The sequence below is a fragment of the Bigelowiella natans genome, assembly GCF_000002455.1.
Source record: "Bigelowiella natans nucleomorph chromosome 1, complete sequence".
NCBI lineage: Eukaryota > Cercozoa > Chlorarachniophyceae > Bigelowiella > Bigelowiella natans.
Genome location: NC_010004.1, coordinates 116653 through 140590, shown reverse-complemented (window position 1 = coordinate 140590; position 23938 = coordinate 116653). Strand labels below are relative to the sequence as shown.

The 23938-nt window shown below is 34.3% G+C and overlaps 13 protein-coding genes, 4 non-coding genes and 1 pseudogene across 17 annotated transcripts, besides 2 other annotated features; 12 read left to right on the top strand and 6 right to left on the bottom strand.

The window, feature by feature from the left end:
* Window positions 1–221: a sequence feature (telomere).
* Window positions 1–8599: a repeat region (right arm terminal repeat).
* On the top strand, window positions 1345–3256 carry BNATCHR1r80. The gene has a single exon. It is a non-coding gene; the product is annotated as a small subunit ribosomal RNA (ribosomal RNA).
* BNATCHR1r79 lies at window positions 3364–3543 on the top strand. The gene has a single exon. It is a non-coding gene; the product is annotated as a 5.8S ribosomal RNA (ribosomal RNA).
* Window positions 3702–7369, top strand: BNATCHR1r78. The gene has a single exon. It is a non-coding gene; the product is annotated as a large subunit ribosomal RNA (ribosomal RNA).
* Window positions 8090–8371, bottom strand: dnaK (annotated as a pseudogene).
* Window positions 8515–9433, top strand: sbp1 (the record flags this gene model as incomplete). The annotated part of the gene is given in 4 exon segments (XM_001712801.1): window positions 8515–8776; window positions 8796–9028; window positions 9048–9302; window positions 9323–9433. 4 exon segments carry the CDS (start codon window positions 8515–8517, stop codon window positions 9431–9433), a joined length of 861 nt encoding a protein of 286 aa, XP_001712853.1.
* An 87-nt stretch (window positions 9434–9520) lies between these two features.
* Window positions 9521–9787, top strand: BNATCHR1120 (hypothetical protein). Its single annotated transcript, XM_001712802.1, is given in 2 exon segments — window positions 9521–9619; window positions 9638–9787. 2 exon segments carry the CDS (start codon window positions 9521–9523, stop codon window positions 9785–9787), a joined length of 249 nt encoding a protein of 82 aa, XP_001712854.1.
* A 69-nt stretch (window positions 9788–9856) lies between these two features.
* On the top strand, window positions 9857–11491 carry BNATCHR1119 (hypothetical protein). The annotated part of the gene is made up of 1 exon (XM_001712800.1): window positions 9857–11491. One exon carries the CDS (start codon window positions 9857–9859, stop codon window positions 11489–11491), a length of 1635 nt encoding a protein of 544 aa, XP_001712852.1.
* Window positions 11492–11494: 3 nt separating this feature from the next.
* Window positions 11495–11995, bottom strand: BNATCHR1118 (hypothetical protein). The annotated part of the gene is given in 2 exon segments (XM_001712799.1): window positions 11495–11839; window positions 11858–11995. 2 exon segments carry the CDS (start codon window positions 11993–11995, stop codon window positions 11495–11497), a joined length of 483 nt encoding a protein of 160 aa, XP_001712851.1.
* Window positions 11996–12097: 102 nt separating this feature from the next.
* rpl4A (ribosomal protein L4A) lies at window positions 12098–12934 on the top strand (the record flags this gene model as incomplete). The annotated part of the gene is made up of 1 exon (XM_001712798.1): window positions 12098–12934. The coding sequence occupies one exon, from the start codon at window positions 12098–12100 to the stop codon at window positions 12932–12934; it is 837 nt and encodes a 278-aa protein (XP_001712850.1).
* A 108-nt stretch (window positions 12935–13042) lies between these two features.
* On the top strand, window positions 13043–13390 carry BNATCHR1117 (hypothetical protein). The annotated part of the gene is made up of 1 exon (XM_001712797.1): window positions 13043–13390. The coding sequence occupies one exon, from the start codon at window positions 13043–13045 to the stop codon at window positions 13388–13390; it is 348 nt and encodes a 115-aa protein (XP_001712849.1).
* A 78-nt stretch (window positions 13391–13468) lies between these two features.
* rbp11 (RNA polymerase subunit 11) lies at window positions 13469–13801 on the bottom strand (the record flags this gene model as incomplete). Its single annotated transcript, XM_001712796.1, is given in 3 exon segments — window positions 13469–13585; window positions 13605–13683; window positions 13704–13801. The coding sequence occupies 3 exon segments, from the start codon at window positions 13799–13801 to the stop codon at window positions 13469–13471; spliced, it is 294 nt and encodes a 97-aa protein (XP_001712848.1).
* Window positions 13802–13858: 57 nt separating this feature from the next.
* Window positions 13859–14908, top strand: BNATCHR1116 (hypothetical protein). The annotated part of the gene is given in 5 exon segments (XM_001712795.1): window positions 13859–13961; window positions 13980–14207; window positions 14227–14447; window positions 14467–14655; window positions 14675–14908. The coding sequence occupies 5 exon segments, from the start codon at window positions 13859–13861 to the stop codon at window positions 14906–14908; spliced, it is 975 nt and encodes a 324-aa protein (XP_001712847.1).
* Window positions 14909–14949: 41 nt separating this feature from the next.
* On the top strand, window positions 14950–15531 carry rps9 (ribosomal protein S9; the record flags this gene model as incomplete). Its single annotated transcript, XM_001712794.1, is given in 3 exon segments — window positions 14950–14977; window positions 14997–15378; window positions 15399–15531. The coding sequence occupies 3 exon segments, from the start codon at window positions 14950–14952 to the stop codon at window positions 15529–15531; spliced, it is 543 nt and encodes a 180-aa protein (XP_001712846.1).
* A 9-nt stretch (window positions 15532–15540) lies between these two features.
* Window positions 15541–16016, bottom strand: dib1 (mRNA splicing factor DIB1; the record flags this gene model as incomplete). Its single annotated transcript, XM_001712793.1, is given in 4 exon segments — window positions 15541–15566; window positions 15586–15859; window positions 15879–15947; window positions 15969–16016. 4 exon segments carry the CDS (start codon window positions 16014–16016, stop codon window positions 15541–15543), a joined length of 417 nt encoding a protein of 138 aa, XP_001712845.1.
* Window positions 16017–16104: 88 nt separating this feature from the next.
* On the top strand, window positions 16105–16176 carry BNATCHR1t77. The gene has a single exon. It is a non-coding gene; the product is annotated as a tRNA-Thr (tRNA).
* Window positions 16175–17001, bottom strand: rps3 (ribosomal protein S3; the record flags this gene model as incomplete). The annotated part of the gene is given in 3 exon segments (XM_001712792.1): window positions 16175–16282; window positions 16302–16506; window positions 16526–17001. The coding sequence occupies 3 exon segments, from the start codon at window positions 16999–17001 to the stop codon at window positions 16175–16177; spliced, it is 789 nt and encodes a 262-aa protein (XP_001712844.1).
* Window positions 17002–17463: 462 nt separating this feature from the next.
* rpc1 (DNA-directed RNA polymerase III largest subunit) lies at window positions 17464–21777 on the bottom strand (the record flags this gene model as incomplete). Its single annotated transcript, XM_001712791.1, is given in 18 exon segments — window positions 17464–18122; window positions 18142–18369; window positions 18390–18609; window positions 18629–18781; window positions 18801–18927; window positions 18947–19160; window positions 19180–19726; window positions 19747–19893; window positions 19912–20043; window positions 20063–20356; window positions 20376–20697; window positions 20717–20927; window positions 20948–21125; window positions 21145–21211; window positions 21230–21349; window positions 21369–21498; window positions 21518–21584; window positions 21604–21777. 18 exon segments carry the CDS (start codon window positions 21775–21777, stop codon window positions 17464–17466), a joined length of 3990 nt encoding a protein of 1329 aa, XP_001712843.1.
* Window positions 21778–21855: 78 nt separating this feature from the next.
* Window positions 21856–23928, top strand: prp43-2 (mRNA splicing factor PRP43; the record flags this gene model as incomplete). Its single annotated transcript, XM_001712788.1, is given in 8 exon segments — window positions 21856–22260; window positions 22280–22354; window positions 22374–22971; window positions 22991–23180; window positions 23201–23401; window positions 23421–23567; window positions 23588–23800; window positions 23820–23928. 8 exon segments carry the CDS (start codon window positions 21856–21858, stop codon window positions 23926–23928), a joined length of 1938 nt encoding a protein of 645 aa, XP_001712840.1.
* Between the last annotated feature and the right edge of the window lie 10 nt (window positions 23929–23938).

The window sequence follows — 23938 nt, the reverse complement described above, 5'->3', positions numbered from 1 at the left end:
TAGACCCTAGACCCTAGACCCTAGACCCTAGACCCTAGACCCTAGACCCTAGACCCTAGACCCTAGACCCTAGACCCTAGACCCTAGACCCTAGACCCTAGACCCTAGACCCTAGACCCTAGACCCTAGACCCTAGACCCTAGACCCTAGACCCTAGACCCTAGACCCTAGACCCTAGACCCTAGACCCTAGACCCTAGACCCTAGACCCTAGACCCTAGACCCTGCGTGTGGTGGTTTGTTTGCGCCGCTCTGTTACTAGTTTTTAAATATTTAAACTTGACATAATTAAAATTTTAAACCTTGTAGAATCTGCATCCTTTTATATTTTGTCTACCTTTAATGCAGATAGTTTCTAACTCGTCAGTTTGGGTTTGCACGCATAACACTAACATGTTCGTTAGTCTCTTTGTGTGAGCATTTGGCATGGAGTTAGTTCCTTCTGGTTGTACGCGGCGTATGCAGCGCGGTATTCTGGTTTTTGGTAGAAACTCGCCCATGATGCGGTGTTCCTGCCCATACCTTGGAATTCGGACGCTTCCAGACCTTATACTAGCCCTTAGATTAGGGCCTGTGTAGCGTTCCACGCTCAATTGATACTCTTGTTGCTTAATTAGACATCCGGAAACATTCACGGATAAGAACCGAAACACCGCAACCGGTTCGTGGATGCGCCTAGCGGCATCCCTGTAAGATACTGAACGAAGTCCTGTAGGATAATACACGTTCAACGACCTATAAATACTACAGCGAGAGTATTTTGACTCAATTATAACTAACACGCGCGATATGGTTTTGGCAGGTATACGTTTAGTAGACCTTCAATTAGAAAGGTCTTCGGCTGATCGAATACGTCCAAAGCTGTGTATCCGCACAGGGAAGCACACACTGGAGTTTTGTCTCCCCAGATTCTCTTCTTACGTTGTGGAAGCCCCACATCAACAACTTGAGGGTTGTCACCATCTAAGAACGGTTAGCCCACACTCAAGCTTTTTGTTATATACGTGAGCTATTTCCCGCTGAGAAGAGTTTCGGTTTGGCGAGCTTGTCGTCCAGTGGTATGCGTTCCCAGGAGAAACCCCAACTAAACAAATCAAAACAATGGTTTCCTACTCTCTAACTAGGTCACGTTTCGAGTCTCAGAGGCAGCGTTTACAAAGAGGTCTAAGAGAGTTTTCGCGATGCGGGCTTTGGTTCGAGAGGGAGCATGGATCATGCTTGAATATTGATCCTGTAGAATTATCTTTTTCTACGGGTTGCATCATCGGATGATGTACCAGAGAGGCGCCGGTACGGCGCCTCTCGAATAGTTTCCGCTTTGCGGAGATGCGACTTGATAGCTGGTGGATCCTGCCAGTAGTTATATGCTCGTCTTCAAGATTAAGCCATGCATGTCTAAGTGTAAACCACTGGTGAACTGCGAATGGCTCATTATACCAGTTATAATYTATTTGGTGGTATGGACTACTCGGATACCCGTAGTAACTCTGTGGCTAATACGTGCGAATTTCCCCAACTCATCCGTCAAGGAGATTAGGAGGGGCGTATTTATTAGTTATAAACGCTAGCCTCGACACTCAGCCTTAAGTTATAGCCTGAGTGTAGAGATCGTGTTGAATCATAATAACTGTCGAATCGTATGGCCGTTTAGCTACTAGTATAGCTGAACAACGCTAACGATGCTCCAATCAAATTTCTGCCCCATCATCTTGCACGTTGGTAGGGTAGTGGCCTACCAAAGAAATGACGGGTAACGGGGAATTGGCGTTCGATTCCGGAGAGGGAGCCTGAGAGACGGCTACCACTTCTAAGGAAGGCAGCAGGCGCGCAACTTACCCAATCCTGACGCAGGGAGGTAGTGACGAAACATACCCTAGTATAGATCCGTGATCTTGTATAGGGAATGCATCCAATCTAAACCGTTGGGTGATGACCGATTGGAGGGCAAGACTGGTGCCAGCAGCCGCGGTAATACCAGCTCCAATAGCATATATTAGTGTTGTTGCGGTTAAAACGTCCGTAGTCGAATTAAAGGCTCGTAACGCGTCTGACGCTAGGAGTTACTGGGGTGACCATCCCCAAGGGGTAGCTTGTGTAGCCCTGCGGAGATATCGCCCCATGTTACCTTGACGAAATTGTGGTGTTCATAGCAAGTACGGAGTACTCTAGGCACAATAGCATGGAATAACAACGCAAGGACTCCGACCCGGATTGCGCTAGCGCTCGGGATCGGAGGAAGGATTAATAGGAGCAGTCGGGGGCGGTCGTATTCCATTGCTAGAGGTGAAATTCGGTGACCAATGGAGGACGAACAACAGCGAAAGCATCCGTCCAGTATGTTTTCATTGATCAGTGGACGAAAGCTAGGGGAGCGAACACGATTAGGCACCGTGTGTAGTCCTAGCCGTAAACGATACCGACTAGGGGTTGGTGGACGTTCTTCTCGATAGCTCCATCAGCACCTTATGAGAAATCACAAGCTTTCGGGTTCCGGGGGGAGTACGGTCGCAAGGCTGAAACTTAAAGGAATTGGCGGAAGGGCACCACAAGGCGTGGAGCTTGCGGCTTAATTTGACTCAACGCAGGAAAACTTACCAGGTCCGTACATAGGGAGGATTGACAGATTGATAGCTCTTTCTTGATTCTATGGGAGGTGGTGCATGGCCGTTTCTAGTTCGTGAGTTGACTTGTCAGGTTAATTCCGGTAACGAGCGAGACCTCAACTCCTAGCGAGCTCAGTACGTTGAATATCCGGTGTAGACTTGGGTACAACCAAGATCCACGAAGGGAGTAGCTTGGTGAAGGCAATCCGGGTATGGGCCAGGACCGAGCATTACGAAATGAGCATCCTAGGAGGACGCTTGGTGGGAAACCAAGGGAGGCATGAGGCGATAGCAGGTCTGTGATGCCCTTAGATGTTCTGGGCTGCACGCGCGCTACAATGGTGCGAGCAATGAGATGAGGGCTGAACCGAGAGGTTTGGCGCGCCTCGTAAACCGCACCCTGCCAGGGATAGATCATTGCAATTGTTGATCTTGAACGAGGAATGCCTAGTAAGCACGAGTCATCAGCTCGTGCTGAATACGTCCCTGCCCTTTGTACACACCGCCCGTCGCTCCTGCCAATGGATCGGCTGGAGAGAGCGAGAGATCGACCAGGGTAACACCCTCGCGTTGTAGACCTCCCTCGATCCGTCAGTATCTAAAGGAAGGAGAAGTCGTAACAAGGTTTCCGTAGGTGAACCTGCAGAAGGATCATCGCTTCTAAATCGAGCCCAGCGCGCGAGCGTAAGTCAAGGTTGAAACACGTGACGAAAGAGAAACAGTCAGGCGCATGGCAGGTGAACCTACCAAGTGTGAACGAAGAAACCCTAGTGATGGATGTCTAGGCTCCCGTATCGATGAAGAACGTAGCAGAAAGCGACATGCGATGATACGCGCATAGACCAGGATTCCGCGGACTCGTGAATCATTGAATCTTCGAACGCATCTGGCGCTCAGCAGTGGAGCCGTAGCAGGCTGAGCATGCCCTGGAGTAGTGACAAGAGCTGCCATCGCTGTGGCACGAGTGTGCTGCAGCGCCGTGTCCGATATCCGAAAGTGAGTCCAAATCTCCTTGAGGACGGATCAAATACCGGACCCTACCCTAGCGGTGGGGAGAGGCTAGTTTCCTGTGGGTCGCTGAACGACCCACGAGCGCATGAGGTCCTACCCACGAGCAGGAGAACCCGCTGAACTTAAGCATATCATTAAGCGGAGGAAAAGAAACTAACCAGGATTCCCTTAGTAACGGCGAGCGAACCGGGAGTAGCCCAACCACGAAGCGCATTGAACCTGAGCCAAGGGAGGCCAGGTTCTAGTGCATTGTAGGGTAAAAGGAAAACGGAGTGGTGAATCCGATGGGTGTATTCCTAGCTAAAGGGAAACCCTATACCCGCACGTGTCTGAAGAGGAACTGGAATGTCCCACCAGAGAGAGTGAGAGTCTCGTAAGTCACGCGCGGGTTGGGTCCAATACCCTTTACCAGGGCCCGGATGATCCACCAATTCCTGAGAGTCGGGTTGCTTGAGAGTGCAGCCTGAAGCGGGTGGTAGACCCCATCCAAGGCTAAATACAACCGGGAGACCGATAGCGAACAAGTACCGCGAGGGAAAGATGAAAGAGCACCCCGGAAGGGGAGTGAAATGAGAACCTGAAATCATTAGGGTGGAAGCATCTGGGGGTGCGATGTGGGGATGGTTATAAGCCAGTTCCTTTGATCGATCCCAGCCGCGCATCGCACGAGACAGGTCCGACACGGATCTGAAACGAATCTCGTGACACGATGAGGGGCTGTGTAGATAGAGACAGAGTCAGGCATGTCCTGCATGACCTGATCACGAGGATCGATCCAACATCCTCCGATGACCCGTCTTGAAACACGGACCAAGGAGTCTGGCAGGTCTGCGAGTCAGTGTGCGGCGAGCCACACGGGCGTAAGAAACCTGACCAGGGGTTGGACACATGGACCATGCCGAACTGAGGCACGGTCCATGTGTCCAACCTTGACCGGTCGCCCTATACGCGGAGCCTTATTACCGCTGATGCATCCCGGTATAGCCATACCGGGCTCGCTGCGGAAGTGCGCAGTCATGCGTTTGAGAGCTTCGCGTCTGAGCGATCCGGTGGAGCAGGCCTCCCAGGACCCGAAAGGTGGTGATCTAGGCCTGGGCAGGGCGAAGCCTGGCTAACGCTTGGTGGAGGCCCGAAGGAGTGCTGACGTGCAAATCGCTTCTCTGACCTGGGCCTAGTGGCGAAAGACCAATCGAACCACCTAGTAGCTGGTTCCCTCCGAAGTTTCTCACAGGATAGCTGAGACTCGATCGGGTGTGTCAAGTAAAGCGACTGATTACGAGTGACGGGCGTGGATAGATGTTCGACTCGTTCTCAAACTCTGAATTGGCACGGCGCCTCCTTGCTTGGATGAAGGGGTAAGCGCGACCGAGAGTCTCAAGTGGGCCAGTTTTGGTAAGCAGAGCTGGCGATGCGGGATGAACCGAGTGTCGAGTTAAAGTGTCCAACTACACGCTCACCTAGATCCCAGGAAGGGTGTCAGCTGATACTGACAGCGGGGCGGTGGTCATAGAAGTCGAAATCCGCTAAGGAGTGTGTTACAACTCACCTGCCGAACCAGTAGGCCCCGAAAATGGATGACGCTCAAGCGTGTGACTTAGACTCGACCGTGAGCGCGAACGTTGCTCTCACGGGTAGGAGGGCGTGGGTGTTGCTTCGAAGCCATGGCGTAAGCCTCGGTGGAGCGGCGCCTAGTGCAGATCTTGGTGGGAGTAGCGAATATTCAAATGAGAACTTTGAAGACTGAAGTGGAGAAGGGTTCCGCGGGAACAGCGTTTGGCCGCGGGTGAGTCGATCCTAAGGATTAGGGTAGCGCCGTAGCATCCTCATCGAAAGGGAAAAGGGTTAATATTCCCTTACCTTGGAGGGATCCGAAGGCGGCAACGCAAGCGAGCTCGCAGACGCTCGCCTTGATCCCGGGAGGAGGTCTCTACTCCTCTTGATGCTTGTGGGGGCTTGGAGCAGGGTCAACTGGAGAAGGGGCTCCACAAGCGGCACAGCCCTGTTCGAAACACGGGGTCCGGTGCATCAGGGCGGGCCCATGAAAATGCGAGGGAGCGACAAGGATGCACCTCCCAAGGTCGTACCCATAACCGCATCAGGTCTCCAAGGTGAGCAGCCTCTAGTCGATAGAGAAAGGTAGGTAAGGGAATTCGGCAAATTAGATCTGTAACTTCGGGATAAGGATTGGCTTCGATCGTTACCCCCCTGGGTATCGCTGCGGAAGTGCGCAGTGAAGTTTCGCGTGGCGGAGACCCGACGGCCTACACAAAATACGAGATCTATACACATCCCACAGCGGGTGCAACTCCCCGATCCAAGGATGTGTGTCTGTATACTAATGGACGGTCTTTGTGTGGCGGGTGTCGTGTCAGGGGTCACCGAGGAACGATACTGATACCTGGGGGAGGTTGACTCAATTGAAACTGGCGCGGACCAAGGGAATCCGACTGTCTACTAAAAACACAGCATTGCGATGGTCCCCGCGGATGTTGACGCAATGTGAATCCTGCCCAGTGCTCAGACTGTCAAGACGGAGAGATTCGACGAAGCACGGGTAAACGGCGGGAGTAACTATGACTCTCTTAAGGTAGCTAAATGCCTCGTCATCTAATTAGTGACGTGCATGAATGGAGCAACGAGATTCCTACTGTCCCTACCTACCCTCTAGCGAAACCACAGCCAAGGGAACGGGCTTGGGAGAAACAGCGGGGAAAGAAGACCCTGTTGAGCTTGACTCTATCCTGGGGTTGTTGGGCGACTTAGGAGGTGTAGCATAGGTGGGAGCTTCCGAGCGTCACTGAAATACCACCACTCCCAAGATCGTCCTGCTGATCTTGTTATGGTAAGCGTGCATGGACCCACTCCCGTGGCGTGGTTTGTGCGCGGCAGGCATACTCGAGTAAGTGTAGGATCCGCGCGATTCCTCGCTTGCTTGGCTTCTTACGCACGAGAGACACCCCCAGGTGGGGAGTTCGGCTGGGGCGGTACACCCGTCAAAAGACAACGCGGGTGTCCTATGGTCAGCTCAACGAGGACAGAACTCTCGTGTGGTGTAGTTAAGGGTAGAAGCTGACTTGATTCGGGCTCTCAGTAGGAGCTTGAGCTGCGAAAGCATGGCCTACCGATCCTTTAGCCTTCTGGGTGTGAAGCTAGAGGTGTCAGAAAAGTTACCACAGGGATAATTGGTTTGTGGCAGCCAAGCGTTCATAGCGACGTTGCTTTTTGATTCTTCGATGTCGGCTCTTCCTATCATTGTGAAGCAGGATTCACAAAGCGTTGGATTGTTCACCCACAGACAGGGAACGTGAGCTGGGTTTAGACCGTCGTGAGACAGGTTAGTTTTACCCTACTGTTGTGAGGGGCCGGTGTGATGGTAATGGAGCTTAGTACGAGAGGAACGGTTCGATCGGATACTTGGTAACGCGCTCGATGGAGCCGTCGATGGCGCGAGGCTACATCCGTGGGGTAATGGCTGACAGCCTCTCAAGCCAGAACCCTTGCCAGAGACACGGCCAGGCGAGAGGAACGCGGCCGGCCAAGACAAGCCTCTGCGCGAAGCGGAGGAAGAAGGCCTTATGTACCCCTTAGAGGGCACAGAACTGACGCGCCCGAGCCTCAGATCATTCTGGGGCAAGACCTCCGCCAAGGACCCACTGTAGACGACCGTGCTAAAGAGGAACGGGGTGCTGGAAGCGAGAGAGTGCAAACGCGTGATCCGTGCAGGCCTACCCCCGGTTCACTAGGTCCTCCGGAATAAGGATGCAAGTATACAAAAATTCTGCTTCTTACTATTCTTAGTTGTAGTCTTTTCGTTACCTTACTTTCAGGCATTATCTCGTTTAAGGCTTTTAATCATATATCCTCTTGGGTTAGCATCTCTTGATGTTATTTCAGCCTCGCTTACATAAATTTGCGTCGCTACTAGAGTATCTCAACTTTTAACAGTCCTCTTGAACGTTCGATGAATCTGTAGAGAGTCGCCCATTGATGTCATGCACTATCTCAATTACCTTGATTAATAAGCCAACCTGGGTTGCATTCCTTGAATTTGATTCGGAGCATTTTTTGAGATGTCTTTGGCTTTCTTGAGATACATCCAAAAGGAGGAGACTATTTCTATATCAAGCACCTCCAAACTTCAGTTGATAAGAGAGACAGAGGAGTCCTGTAAACGCAAAGTAGGAGTAGGGGTGTGCACCCCTACGTCTTGTAGAGAAATAGCTTCTCCTGTGGTCACAGATCGTCCAGGTATGTTCTAGTAAGAGTCATGTGAAACATTGAGGTTTTTTTACCACCGTGTCTGAAGGTGCTCTTTGAATGTACATGCACTCATCTCTATACGGTGGTTAGAAAAAGGGAGTAAGGTAAATATTAAGTGAATAATCCTAAAACAAAAAAAAGTTAATTATAGGCTTTAATTAGTAAAGTCTTGTCAAATATAATAGCGAGCGACCTTCTGTAAGGCCATGGTTATTATTGAAGTAGAGTTTGTAGTTCACTCATGAGTTGGGTTATGGCAGACCTGTCTTTACTGTTCAGACCGGATCGCAGGGCATCGATGGTAGACTGTATCTGTGAAGCTTTCTCAGATTTTGCAAGTTCGCTGTCTTCTTGTAGCTTCCTCTGAGCTTCGTAAATGAGAGCCTCGGCGTTATTTTTAATCTCGACAAATTCCTTTTCGGCCTTATCCTCACCTGAATACTTCTGGGCATCTTCAATGATCTGATCGATCTCTTCCTTGCTAAGAAAACTTCTTGGTCATTTGGGTTTGTTTCGTGCATCTTTTTGGAAAGCCTGGTGTGTCAAGTGCAACCTCATCTTGTCGTTGGATTACCCTATAATTGATTTTCTGGCGAAACGGTGTCTATTTTCATAAAGGATCATATCGTTTTCGATACTGGATGGAAACTTTAGGTGTTGTGTATTTATCTGATAAGGATTTGTTTTGTCCTCTAGTTTGTACCTTCATGCTTGGGTTTTTTTTTTTGCAACAATTATTATTATCAATGAGTAAAGAAAAGTTTTTTCGCTTATCTAAAAAATTTAAGTATTTATATTTTCATAGTTTTAGATCTCGTTCTGCTTTTAAATTGATTCAAATCGAAAAAAAGTTTAATTTGTTACGGTTTACTAATAGAATAATTGATTTATGTTGTTTTCCGGGTTATTTTCGTTTAAATAGGTGGCTGGCTTCAAATTATACAACTTTTAGCTAAACGGTCATACTTGATCGTAGGTGTTGATTTAGTGAAAATTAAGCCTTTACAGAGTGTCATTTTTATAAAAATGTCTATTAGATCACCTATGTTGTATCCAGCGCTTAATAAGATTAGTAAAGGAGCTTATTATGATTGTCTTTTAAATGATGGTTCACCAAATGTAGGAACTGAGAATATAATTGATTCAGAAATGCAGGTTTATAATTTATTATTAGAACGGTCTAGCTTTTTTTAGTTTTAAAATAGCTATTAAAGTGTTACGAGATGGCGGGTCTTTAGTATCTAAATTTTTTATTTCAAAGAATTTAAATATTTTTATTTACCTTCTGAGAATATTGTTCAAATACGTTATAATACTAAAGCCTAATGCATCAAGAGTGCATTCATCTGAGGTATATATTCTTAATTTCAATTTTTCTGGTTTTAAGAAAAAAAGGTATTTGGATATTGATTCTATTTCGATAAAGAAAGTACTATTATCTCACAACAGAACATAGTCATGAACCTAATAAATTTAACCCATGGAACAAGTTTAAATGAAATGCTTTCCTCAAATCAGATAATTATTAGTATCTTTTTAAAAAGGTACATTAATGTATAAAAAGAGTATTATTAAAAAAAGATTTCAAGACGATAAAAGTACTATATTAGTATATACTTTTATTACTATAAAACAATAGTTAAATACATGATACACTTTAAGAAAGCCCTAAAAAGTAACTTTATGATGACTTATAATTATTTAAAATTCGATTTAATAAAAACCCCTTTGTTTTATTATATAAAGGTTTGCAAGTTTTAAAAGAATAAAATCAATAAAAATACATATTTAAAATTTCTTTATTCTAAGTATATTCAATATCCAATGATTTTTTTATCTAACTATTCTAAAAGAAGTATGTATACTTGTTTCAAGGAAGAATATATTTTAAAAAAAGTAAAAATTATAAAATAGAATTATTCAATTTATTTTGGATCGTTAATAAAATTAATATTGTTTACTAATTTAGAAAGTAGCTTTTCCATGACTTCCTTTATCATATATTTGGTAAAGTGGATAGTTTTTCATAAGATTGATTTATTTCGAAGAACACAATTTAACTTTAAAAAGGGCTCTTTAGCTTTTATCGCAAAAGTTAGAAATTTATCTGAACCAGGATGGTATTATTTGTCTAATAATACAAAAATTGTTGTAAAATTCAACAAATTGCTATCTTTAACTAAAAATTCAAATTTAAAATATTCGATTCAAGTTTACAAAAAAAAGTTATCATTTTTTTTCCGTATTTTGAACGATATTGATAAAGCATGTAAGAAACCATCAGAATACTATAATTGTAATTTTTTTCTTTTGACTGGTCTAAAGGGGCATGGTAAGAAATTATTTTTATCTAGCCTTTCAAAAATTACTAATTTAACAGTGATATCTTTTTCTTCTATCAATCAAATGAACTGTATTCTTAGTTCTTCTATAATAAAGCTTATATCTTTCAATGCTAGAATCAATCAAAACCGCAGCACAATACTATATTTGGATGATTCTAGAGTGGATTTATTAAAAGTATTGAACTTTATTAAGAACAATGGTTTTGATAAATGGGCACTTTCGTTATTAAAACAGAAGCGAATAATGATCTTTGTTGATATTGACTTTTATAGTGGGTTAATAAACTATAATACTCGGTTTGATGTACTAAGTTTCTCCACTTTAAATTTAAAGAAACGACTTAAATTTCTACATTTTATAAAATATAAGGATATAGATAGATTGTTCGTATCTGCCTATCATACTTTTAATAATAGTTTTTTGCAGACATCAAGAATAACTTATGATAGTAAAAATTTGAAGAATTCACTAGAAAAGAGTTATTCAGCTATGAATAAGTGTAAAAACATGACGAATATCTGTAAAAACGAAAAATTAACCTGGAACGATAGCGCTGAGATGCGTCTACTTTATTTTCTATTAAAAAAAAAACTATTTTCTAACTTATTCATTTGTATCTCATCCACGGCACATACTCGTGATTTAAAATTGCAAAGATATTTCAATAGCCTGGGTGTGTATACTTTTGAATTTAAGAATAAATCAGCCTTTTATTTCAAATTTGTTGCGTATTTTTCAAATAAATTAAGTTATCCAAGACCATTACAGCATTTAGCGTATGCTATAAAAGATTTTAATTTAAAATCAATTATGGAAAAAAGTATTTTTAAAAATAAAAAATTACTTAAAAACTTTTTTTATTTTATACATTTCTTAAAGATTTTAAACGTGAAATATAAAATTTTTCTTTATCTTGTGAGCACTGATGAAAATGCGTTAACAGAAAGGTATATGCATAATCTTAACATTGGAAATATAGTAATGTTACTAAGAAAAAATCAAACAACAACAAAAAGAATAACTACACATAGGTTTTCTAATACTGAATATTGTTGTTTTTGGTATCTTAAGTATCTTTTTAAAATTAAATGCCTTTATAATAGTTCGCAACGTTTAGATAAAAATCCAATGACCTTAAGAATAAATACAATATTAGCTGAATTGTTAGTGAGAAATGGTGTTATCATGAATATCGATAAAGTTCGTAACACTAGGATCTTCTATAAATATATGATATATTTTAAATATTATATGGGTTTAAGGTATAAATGAAAGTTAATTATTAAATGATGAATTAATTAAGTTAGTTGAATACTTATAGATTTTTAGATAAAAAAGAAATATAAACATAAGGAAAGTCTTTACTATCAGTATCACATTGAAAAAAGAGGCATATAATTTTCTATGATTGATCAAAAATTGATGATATTGATTATGTTTAATTTTTAATTCGTTTTTAAATATGTAATAATACTTGACTCTAAAGATGATTAACTGTATTGTTGTTAGAAAGTATAATCTTTTAACTATATAAAGAATCTTTTTATTTTTATAATATTCCCTTAGACTTATACAGTTGAGTAGTGAAAGTAAACTATTCAAAAATATAAATTTTTTTTCCTATAGTAATTTTAATACCTTTTCAATAATTAAATTTTGACAAACATAAGATCTGATAAAAGCTAGAAAAATGCCAATATAACAAGTCATAAGACTTTTGCTCGTACTGTGGCCATATTTATTACCGAAATAATTTATTGCGTAAATATGGTACATGAAATATTGATCTATTTCTAAAAATAGTTTACAGATCTCAAATAGATGAAAAGCATGTATAAAGCTATAACATAAACCTGTTACTAAGACTAGTTATAATAGATGTCTCAACAGAAGTCTTTTATTAAATTCAATGTGATTGGACTTAATACTCAAAGAAACAATTCAGTAATAGTAAAGAATATAAAAAATATCGAAATAAATTTAAAAAACTTAAACATGTATATAAATAATTTATACAATTCACGTATTCATAAAAACATTAAATATAATAACTCTGGGAATCAAGTTTCAGCAAAAAGCTGGGGTCCCGGTAGGGGTTTAGCTAGGATTCCAAGGATAAAGGGATCAGGTACACGAAAAGCGGGCCAAGGAGCATTAGCTAATATGTGTAGAGGTGGAAGATTATTTGGAAATAGAAATTATTCTAAGAAGTGGAATATAAAGACAAATCGCAAAGTTAAAGTAAGTGCTTTTAAAACTGCACTTCTATCAACACTTTTTGAAACTCTTGTGGTATCTAGAGGGCATTCTCTAAAAGATGTAAAAAACTTCCCTATGATTATAGATTCTATATTAAAGTATATTTGGCATCCAAGTGAATTGTTAATGTTGTTGAAATTATACGGAGGATATAGTGATTTTAAGAAGGCGATGATTTCTCATGCTAAAAGAAAGAAACACTTAGCCTCAAGCAACACCTGTAAAAATGGACCTCTGATTATTGTAGATCAAGTGGGAGACTTATTCTATTTGACTCAAAATACAGCAGGATTGGAAGTTTGTTGTTTTTCAAAAATAAGTATTCAAAAAGTAAGTGTTATTATTTTAGTTTATTTTGGGAGGAAGAATTGGCCGTTTTTGTATTTTTTCAAAAAGATCATTTTTATCAATGATAGGAATGCTAGGTTTTTATTATATATTGATAGATTGTTTTAAAATCGAATCATCCTATGGATTAAACAGTATACCAAAGTCATTAAATTTAAGACTCAAAAAGGAAACTAAGCGTATACTTATTTGCTAACTTATGAAAGTTATTCTAAAATGAAACACTGGATTAATTTTGTTAGTATTGAAACTTCTAAAAATTGCAAACACCCTATTGAAACGAGAATCATAAAATTAAATGATATTACTCAAGCATCGAAATTCATGATACCATCTTTAAATAAATATATTTTCATCAAGACACAAGTTCAAATGATCAACTTAAAATATATCCAAAAGTTACACAGGTTCAAGACTATGTATTATGTTTTTAACGCTATTAAGCTAAACCTTCCAAACTGGATTCATTTGAAAACTTTTTTAAAGCACTTTTGTACAATATACCTTTTAGGTGACAAGCGAAAGAGAGTTATATTATCCAAGGCTTCAGTTTTGTTTTTTTAACTATGATAAAGATAAAATATTTATTTTGATTTTAAAAAGTTAATAATTTGATGCTTAATTGTATGTAATTATATTAGATTATGAATAAAGGGTACTTAAATTACAAATTCTGGAGAAGAGATCTACCAGATCTATAACAATAGCTTTTAGGCAACGTAAAAAAAGTATTTTTGATTTAATATGTTCAGTTTCTATCTTTAATTATATGTATAACAGTTAAAACAACTTTTTCTAGCATTGGGTTAATAACACGATAACCAACGAATAATAGATAAATATTATGATATAATTTACTAATATATATTTAGAATACTTTTTTAAAAGATTAACTAGATAAATATTGCTTTCTTTCATATCGAGTATAATTTTAAACTTGCTTCTAGACGGAATAGTTTTCTTAAATTTTTGCATATTTCAGTAATATATATACCAAGGACTAGTATTACTTGGATAGTGCTAATCAAAATAATGACAAGCGAAATCAAAATTTCTTTAGTTAAGCCAAATATTAATCGATATAGAAAAAGAGCAGATAGGAGTCAGTGGAAATTGAAATCAAGTGAAAGAAAAAGTTAAATATATCTTATAGATAATGAATTAAAATTTAAAAAAATCTCTTATTTATTTTATTCATCTAGAAATTTATTAACTATCAATCAAGAGATGAAAGTAAAAAATGGGTTTATCTTTTTATTTGATGAAAATATAAAAGTTTTTTATGAAACACTTAAAATACATAACTATAAAATACACATTGAAAAGTTAGCTTTATGTAAAATGATTATTTCTGCAATAAGCTATTCTCAAAAGAAAAATTGTAAATAAATTTTTTACAGGTATGGTACAGATATCAGTGATCCCAGACAAGAATATAAGTTATTCTGGATCTCTTCATCTAAATATTAATTTAGTAATTTTGTCGGAAAATCAAAAATCCATTTACGGTAAAGAACTTATATTACTTAATAATAGGCTTCAGTATACCAGTGATGTCACAAGCCATTTGTATGAGAACCTATCATCAAGATTTAGGTTTCTATACCCAAAACAACATTTAGTAAGATTTTTAGTTACAGATGATCCAAAATACAGGGCAGAATATTTATTATTCCAACAATGTAGTTTTAATATATTTAATGAACAATGATTTATATATAGTCAGGAATAATACTGAAAGACCAACTATATTATTTAAGTTTTTGATTGATAGGTTGGAGAAGCTAAAAAACAAATCCGAAGATATAATGACAGTGCCGTTCAAAAATGTTCTATTAATAAAAAAAGATTGTAGTTGTGGATAAAGTTAGTGATGAGTGTCACAACAGTGCTTTATTATCCTTAGATGCATCTTTTTCTATAAACATAATTAATAAGATCAATCATTCTGTGATAGAAACGGATCAATATTCAAAAATAATATTATTATTAATTTCTCTCATAAACGACGAACTAATGCCGAAGTTAAGTTCTAGTAAATATTTCCCTATTCCTTATGGTATAAAAATAAGTCAGAAATAATTATAATAAATAATAATAATTGAAATAAAGTGCAATAAAATATGGTAAAAGTAAGTAATTACACAAATTGTAATATTTTAATATATAGATAGCAAAATCTGGAATAGACCAAAAAATCCATATGAAAAGCTTAGATTGTGCAATGAGATTCGGATGATAAATTTATTTGGATTAAAAAACAAAAGAGAATTGTGGAGAACTCAATTTTTTCTTTCTAAACTACGAAAAGTCGCAGAAAAGTTAATTTATAAAAAGGCGAAGCTCGAAAAAATACCAAGTCAAAGTTATGGTATTCTTTGGTTTTGTTATAAATATAACTTTATGAACAATATGACTTTTTGTCTAGAGTCTATCATCAAAATAGATCTACGATCAATACTGTCCAGAAGATTACAAACCGTAGTAAAACAACTTAAATTATCCAAAACTATCCACGAAGCTCGCATTTTGATAATGCACAAACATATCCAGTAAAAATTTTAGAAATTAGAGTTAAAAACCAAATCGTAAATAAACCTTCTTTTTTAGTAAGAAAAGATAATGAAATATTTATATCCTTCAGTTTAAACTCTATACATTTTAATCTAAATAAGAAATGTCATGAAAATAGAATCATTAAATAAACAATATAATTAGTATTTATATTTAGAAGAATAATCTATTAATTAATATCAAACTATTATTAAAAAAAATTAATGTCTTACCTTTGATCACTCCCCTATAAATTGTTTCAATTATGTCAATACAATCTTGTTTTGAATTAAATAGCCAGTTTATTTTATTGTAGTTTCCCGTACCTAAATCAACCATTATGTGCTTGTTGCGAAAGAAAAACATCAAAGAGCATGGATCGATCAATTCGTAGATGGATACAACTTCTTCTGCTGTTTTTAAGTCCATTTTATAAAAAACAGCTATATTTTTTAATGATTCGATTGATTTATTAATCACCTTTAACAGTATTATTAACTTCATCCATATAAAGTGTTTCAACATCGTTTTCATCGCCGAATCTTATGACAATTAATCTATGTTTTTCCTGAAAATCTTAACATTTAACATTGAGTATAGCTCTATCAAGTTCAAGACCACTATTGAGAGTTTGCATTTGCAAAGTTTTTTTATTCATTAATTAAGCTATTATTTATACATTTATTGATTAATAAATAAATCTATTATTGTATATAAGCCAAGATGCCTATTTAGCTTAGGGGTAGAGCACTTGCCTAGTAAGCAAGAAGTCACTGGTTCGAATCCAGTAATAGGCTATTTATTTTTCAATAGAAGAATACTAGATTTTCTTCTGATTTTCCCCGGTACTAAGTGCTTTTTATTTAAGAAATAATTTTTTCTTTCCTTTTTCATTATTTTTATCTATTAGAAAGAATAAAACATTTATTCCTAGTGTTCCTCGTTTTTTATTCAAATAAAAGCTATCAGAATCTATCCAGTCATTGTTCTGAATTCCTGAATGGCTTATTAATCCTCGTCTGAATTTAAAAGTCTTAGTTCGTTTAGATCTGTAAACGCCTTTTAACTTAATCATGCATCCTCTCACACCACTGTTAATAAGAAAACGTAAGGTATTAAAAATTATACTATTTTATTTAAAACTACCTTCTAAAAGATTTATTAGTATAATTAAATGCTTCTTTCATCCTAGAACTTTGTGTCATTGTAGAAATATTAGAAGATTTATAATTTTTGTAAAGTATCTTTAACTTATTAGAATTGATAAAAAACAAATGTGAGATTATATTTTTCGTAAGTGTTAACTTATTTTTAAGCTTTTTTGTGAAACTACAATGCAATTTCTGATGGTAGTGAAATCTACAATTTTTTTTAAAAAATTTTTTAATATGTGACAAGTTTTTTAACGTAGATATATCTAAGTTACCTCTATTTAATATTTTTAAGGATTTGTTTCGAAGAGTCGAAAAATAATATTTTGGATTAAACCTACAAGATTTTAGGTAAAGAACAAAGAAAAAATTTTCATTTTTTTTATATAAATAAAATTTTAAAAATCTGTTATATTTAAATATGATTTTAAATAAGTTTTTAATAGAAAAGTTTATTACTTCTTGTGTCATTAACTAGTTTAATATCCTATACTTCTTTTCTGATATTTAATAGTTTCATACTAAGTATGATATGCTTTTCTTTAAATTAGTTAACTTCTCAACATTTAATTAGTTTAGGATACCCTTTGATTTTTTACAATTCTTCTTTATAAAAATTTAATATTCTAGGAATTCTTTTATATTTTTTACCACTAAGCATGATTTAATAGTCTTATATCAATTATATTAGTCTAAATGTTTTTTTAAAGGTTTATATTTCTTATTCGAAAAGTAAGGTTATAATTTCAAGCTTGTGAAATCTAAAAAACATCAATAATAATGTGTTTAGAATTGAAGTATTTTGAAGAATACTAAAGATATGTATGACTTGATGTGACCATCAATGGAGTTATCCCATAATAATAATGATAGAAAAGTAGAAAAATGAAAAGAGTTATAAATTATTAAAATACTAAAAGAATGTTCATATTTTTATAAAATGCGGCTAATTCCAGTCCCTGTAATATTTCGTTTTCCGTGAAATAGAGATTCAAGAGTACCTGAGGTACGAGACATGCTTCCGTGAAAGGATGAAACTATTAACGTTTCGATAGTTTTTTCTATAGCTGCGTGGTACAAAAAACTATTTTTGTGAATAAATTGTTGATTGAATGAAATACCTAAAATCTTACCATTTAGCGTAAGATTATCTGCAATGATAGAGATAAAAGAAAAATTGAGTTTTACCCTTTTTGTTGTAAAAATCTTATTCAATTCCAAGAATATTTTTTCTCTTGCTGCTTCTATTCCAAGTAAACTCGAGACCAGTAATATATGATTTGAGTCGAAGGATAGTTTATAAAAATAGGTACTCGAAAGTAAATTGCTAAGTTTAAATTCCTGAGGATCCCCTTCAAGAATGATTGAATAGTACTTGTTTCTCGAAAAAGTTATTTTTTTAAAATAAAGATTCATACTATTGGATTTATATTTATTAATTTTTAGCATTATATCTCCAAATATGCATAAATAGTTTAAATTCGGGTATTTGTTAGAAGATTCGTTGAATTGAATTATTATGTTTTTATTTTTTTGATCAAAGTTTACAGCATTTTTTAAAAAATCATCTGAAAGAATTTTTCTTTTTAAATCTTTGTTTATTTTTGTTACAATATATATCAAAACTTTTTCTTTTTTCTTTTAAAATACTTTCTTTTATTGATAAAACAATTTTCTCGATTTTTGAATCATTTCTAGGCTTATAAAATGAATAGAGGTCTAATATTTTTTGAAATTTATCAATCTTTGTATTAAAAGAAATAAATGTTTTAACAGAAGAATAATTTGAACTATATCTGAAAATATTCTTGATTTTTTGAAATTCTTTTGAAATATTCTCTTGGGCATTCCCTAATTACTATGATGATGACCAGTAAAGTGAAATGATTTTAACGTCATTTGAGTAACTGGCTCGGATATGCTTTGTCCAGCAATTATTCCAATAGGATACCCGGGATTTTTTTTCAATCGAACATTTAAAAGCGAAAAAATATTAATAACTTGTGGCATAATTGATTCTAATATGCATGATTTTTTGACTTTTTTTTTAGAATCATTTTTATTTTTGTAGTATAAGTTCTTTTTGCTAATAGAATACTTCAATATTAAATCCTTCCTGTAGGGCTTGTATAACACTTTGTGAAAGTAAACGGCTAACGTCGTGTAATTGACAATTGCGAATTTTTTTATTTCTATAAATATTTAGTATATTAATAATTCCATTATTGTCAATAATTTGATCGTAAAATTTCTATCTGATTAAATGGAACATTTTTTGTGTGAACGGAATTTGTGATAAGCTTTAATTGCTTAATTTTTTGGTATCCGTCCAAAATCCTATGTACGGATATTGAATTTTTCTTTTCTGAACAATACCTGATACAATCGGAAACGTATCTTAAAATATTTGTCTAACCTCAGTATTAAAACACATCCTTCTGAGTTTCTGATAGAAAAATCATTAAAAATACTGATATCTGTCAGCGAAAGTTGTAATTTTCTAGATAAATAGCCTGTATCAGAGGTTCTAATCGCTGATACGACAAGGCTTTCCCTTCCAGTAAATAAGTTACTCACGAAAGAAAGCATAGACAGTCCAGTGAAAAGAGAATCGAAATAGACCTCATTATCTATTATAAATGTTATAACTGTTAAATGATGGAATGTTGTAAAGATTTTTGTTAAATAATGAATTTTTAAAAGGACTAAATAATGAATTCAAAAATATTTTTTGTTGACCAATAAGTTCTAACATTTTAATAAAATTATTAATTTTCCCTTTTGTCTTACTTTGTATCATGATGTTAAAATTATTATCGAACATTTCGAAGATGTTTAATAAAGATCCAAAATATTTTAAAGTTTTTGTTAAAGAGGTCAACATATTTGTGATTAATTTTCTTTTTGAATTTTCTAGTGTATTTTTATCCAAATTTTTTTTGTAGTGATAATTTATTATTTCTTGTTGAAATGAATAAGTGTTTGTGATGGTTTGATTAAATTTCGCTATAGGATTACAAGCTTTATTAAGTGTTTTATGAAATTTTAATAGATCTTTAATACTCAGTGTGAGAGCTGAATTACTAAATGTGAACAAATTTTGATTTTGTTTACACAATAGGTCTAGTATGGCTGTTTTACCCTTAATTAAATTCAAAAGTTCTGATTTACCTACTCTAGAACTTGGTACATTAGTCTAAAATCATATAATAGAACCTGGATTTTACCGTCTGTACTGTAATCTATTGAATTATAATAGTAGGACCCATAGGCCATATTTAAAGTGGTTTTTTTAAAGTAATTAGATTTCAAAAAATTCATACTTTCTAAGGAATAATTGATATATAAATTATTGCTGAAAACCTAAAAATAATCTAGTACTTTTGTAAAATACTTAAACGGTACTGAATTAAAACTTTTTTTTTTTTTAAGATTTTCTGCTTTTAAAATAGGGGTATTAGTTATTTTATGGTATGTTTTACTTTCCTTAAGGTAGTTATAATAATTAAGATCCTATTAGTATCGAGTATACTTGAATTGAATTTATTATTAATCTGGAATCATTCGATGAACTTAAATTTTCGATTGGAAGCATCAATTCCAGTATTTCTGCTTTAGCGTAATAATTTTGACATAAATGAAGATTCATTTCGTCACCGTCAAAATCTGCATTGTATGGAAAGCAAACTGATGGATTGATATTCAATGATTTTGAAAATCCAAAATGCAAGAGGTGTCCTAATATTGAAAATTTGTGTAATGAAGGTTGTCTATTTAAAAGTGAAAAATCTAGATGATTTATTTTCCTCTCAACAAAATCACCGTTCTACATATTATAGAGTAACTTTGATAATATATTTTGATGTTAAATTTTTTTTAATTTTTTTAAAGTTTATTTTTCTTTTATCGTTTTTTTTAAGGATGAAGCTAACGTTACATAAAAAATCTAGCATGACATTGCTTTTCAAACTATGTATGCTTCTATTTAAATTTATCAGTTTTTCAGTGATAGTAAGAATAATTCTAGAATTATACGGAAGAGAGCAAAAACCGATGGGCAAGTTAATGTTAGGTGAAATAACAGATCTAAAAATGAAATCTACCCTTTTACCTAGAATATTTTTACGGATTCTACCCTTTTTGCCTCTCATTCTCGTCATTATACCACTATTAGAAAATAGCATACCGAAAACGTGGAATAGAATTCTGTAAATAATTATTACTAGTGATACTAGTATCAATTATGATTTTTTGAATTACCTTGTTTAATTGAGATACATGTAAATCCATTAAATTTAAAGAAAATTTATTTTGAACAATTAAAAGATAAAGAGATCGGTTCCATTTTATTAGAGTTAGATATAAAGTATTTAAGGGGTTACGGAGGTCTTTTTTGTCTATTATTTAGAAAATGTACTTTCAGTAATAAAATCTAGTCTTAGAATGTTTGGTATTATTGGTAAATTCAGGAAAAATAGATTTTCTAAACTGCTTGATATTTGAAGGCTTTTATAGTAACTCTTTTTGACCTTTTGAGAGATTAGGAAAATATTATAAGTAGTGAATTCTTCATTTGATAAAAAAAAAGCAGCTTTCTAAATAACTAAATAAAACATTACGTTGATTCGAAACTAATTTGTTCTGATAAAAGTATAAAAATCTACAACTATCGTTGAAATATCTTTATTATTATATTAACTTTATCTTTTTGATGAACATGGAGCAATTGTCACAGTATTCATTTTCGATTAAATTTAATATTAAAAAAGTAAAAGCTATCTTTTTGACATAGCTACTCGAAGAATGATTTTTTAGAAACCTAGTATAAAATAAGATACTTGTACAATAATGAGCTAGATTTTTTTAAATTGTGTGGACTGTTACAATTTAAACATATTGTTTCAATAATTTTTATTACTTTCTTATAGAATAAGCAATGTAAAAAGGGAATTTCTAGCTTTAGTATTCCTAATATTCTAAGATGTACCAGTATGTCCAAAGCATTCAAAAATGGGTTTAAAGCAAATGCTGCAGAAATTCTTATTACTAAACATCTATAAAGCTAGTTTATACTCTCTGTAAATAATTATTGGATAAGCTTTTATGATTGGATTTAAATTTTGAATAAAGGTGAGTTATGATTGAATATTTTATTAACTCTTCTTGAGAAAATATCCCAATGCGGAATAAAGACCTAATTAAGGGCAGAATACATTTTTTTAGTATAGATTGCACTTTTTTTGACATTAATATGAGTTTTTATAGTAGATACTTCCATTATTAATTTAAAAAGAAGTTAGCAACACGTAATTATATTTTAAGGAAATGAGATCGGTTTTACTTTTTTCTATAATTAATCCTAAAAATAGCTTAGTCTACTTTAAAGAAATAATACTAAGGAAAATTTTGTTTAATGACTTTTCTGTAATTGTAGGAGAAACTGGTTGTGGTAAATCAACTATTATTCCGATTATTTTATATTTTTTTTTTAGTAAAAAAAAATATAAACTTTTCATCACGCAACCTAGGAGATTAGCTGTGTTGAATGTAGCCCTCAGAATATCAACTATTCTTAAAACTAGGCTGGGTCATAAAGTATGNNTAATTAAACAGGTTGGTATGAAAATGCGTTTCTTTAGTTTAGCGTCAAATAAATCAGATATTATGTTATTAACAGAAGGTATATTGTTAAATATGTTATTGACTATGAATAACACTCTCGGGAAAATGGTTTTATTATCCTAGATAGATCGTGATTATTGATGAATTTCATGAAAGATCAGTTTATTCAGATATAATAATAGGAATATGCCATATTTTACAAGTAATTTTATATTACAAAGGTAAAAAAAAAAAAGGGACTAAAGTTTCTCATAATGACCGCTACTTTTAGCAAACCAAATTTATTGAAAAAGCAATTTTATTCGAATATAATTTTTATAAAAGGGTTATTTTATGATAGAAAAATTTTTTTCTTAAATAAAAATATTTCAAATTATCTAATAGCTGCATTAATTACTATTTTTAAGGTAAAAGTTTATAAAAAGATCAATACAAAGACTATTGCTGGGGATATATTGTTATTTTTAACTGGAAAAAATGAAATTATCCTGCTCAAATTATTTATTAAATCGTTAAATATTTTTAGACGTACAAAATCTAGTCTCAAACTCGTGTCATTATATTCCGAAATACTAAGTTATAATGATAATAGCACAATCAAAAGCAATAAAATTAATTTAAATTCTTCTCTGTCTCCCGACAGAAAATTATACTTGAGTACTAATATTTCTGAAACTTCTTTAACAATTAAAAATCTTAAATTTGTGGTTGATCCGGGATATAGTAAATTAAATATTTATAATGATCGATATCAAACGAATACGCTAAGAATAATAACGTGTTCCAAATTACAGTCTGTTCAAAGGTTAGGTAGAATCGGTAATTTAACTATTGACAGGTAGAATTGGAAAAGGTGTTATATTTAGACTTTTTGATAAACGAAGCCACCTGTGTAATGGATTACAATTGATTCCTAATATTGTTACTGAAAATATAAATTCCTTCATTTTATTTATTAAGCTGATTGGATCTAATTTTATTGGAAGTATCGAGCTGGGATTTTATTTAGATAAAGAAAAACTAAGAAGGTATAAATTCTAAAAACTAGAAGTCTAGAAATTTTATATTATTATAATTGTATCGATGTAAATTCTTTAGAAATTACGAATCTTGGTAAAGTTATTTTGTTTTTACCTGTTGATTTAAAGTATGGAAAAATAATCATTGAAGCATTGTATAATAGATGCTCGTATAACTGTATTTCTTACATATCTTTTGTCTCTGTAATATCTAAAAATACAATAATAAAGTATGATTTAATAATAAAGTATGAGTAGAATTAAAAAATGTATTTCAGGAAAAAATAACTGTATCTACGGTGATCCTTACCTTATTCAAAAATTAAATTTATACCTTATGAGAATGCCATTAACAATCAAATATTATTTTCTACAAAAAATTGGTATTTCAATAAAGTTTTTGAATAATAGAATAGACATTATAGAGAACAATTCAAATTATTTAAATTAGTAAAATCAGTTTTAACAAAAAACAATATTACTCTCCATTATACGAATAATGTTTCAATATTCAACTTTACTATTTTCTTGGCATCTTTTATATTTACCGCACTCAGAATAAAAACATTGTATTGTACGGTTTTTGGATGCTTGTTAGTCAAGGTTCATAGATATTCTACTCTTAGGAAGTATAAACTAAAATAATAGCAATCAAATAAAATATTTAGTTTTTGATAAATTATTAGGGGATGCTATTCCTATTATTTCAGTTTTATCTCCATTTTTAAAAGAGTGGTTAGTTTTTTTAAAAGAATAATAATAATTAA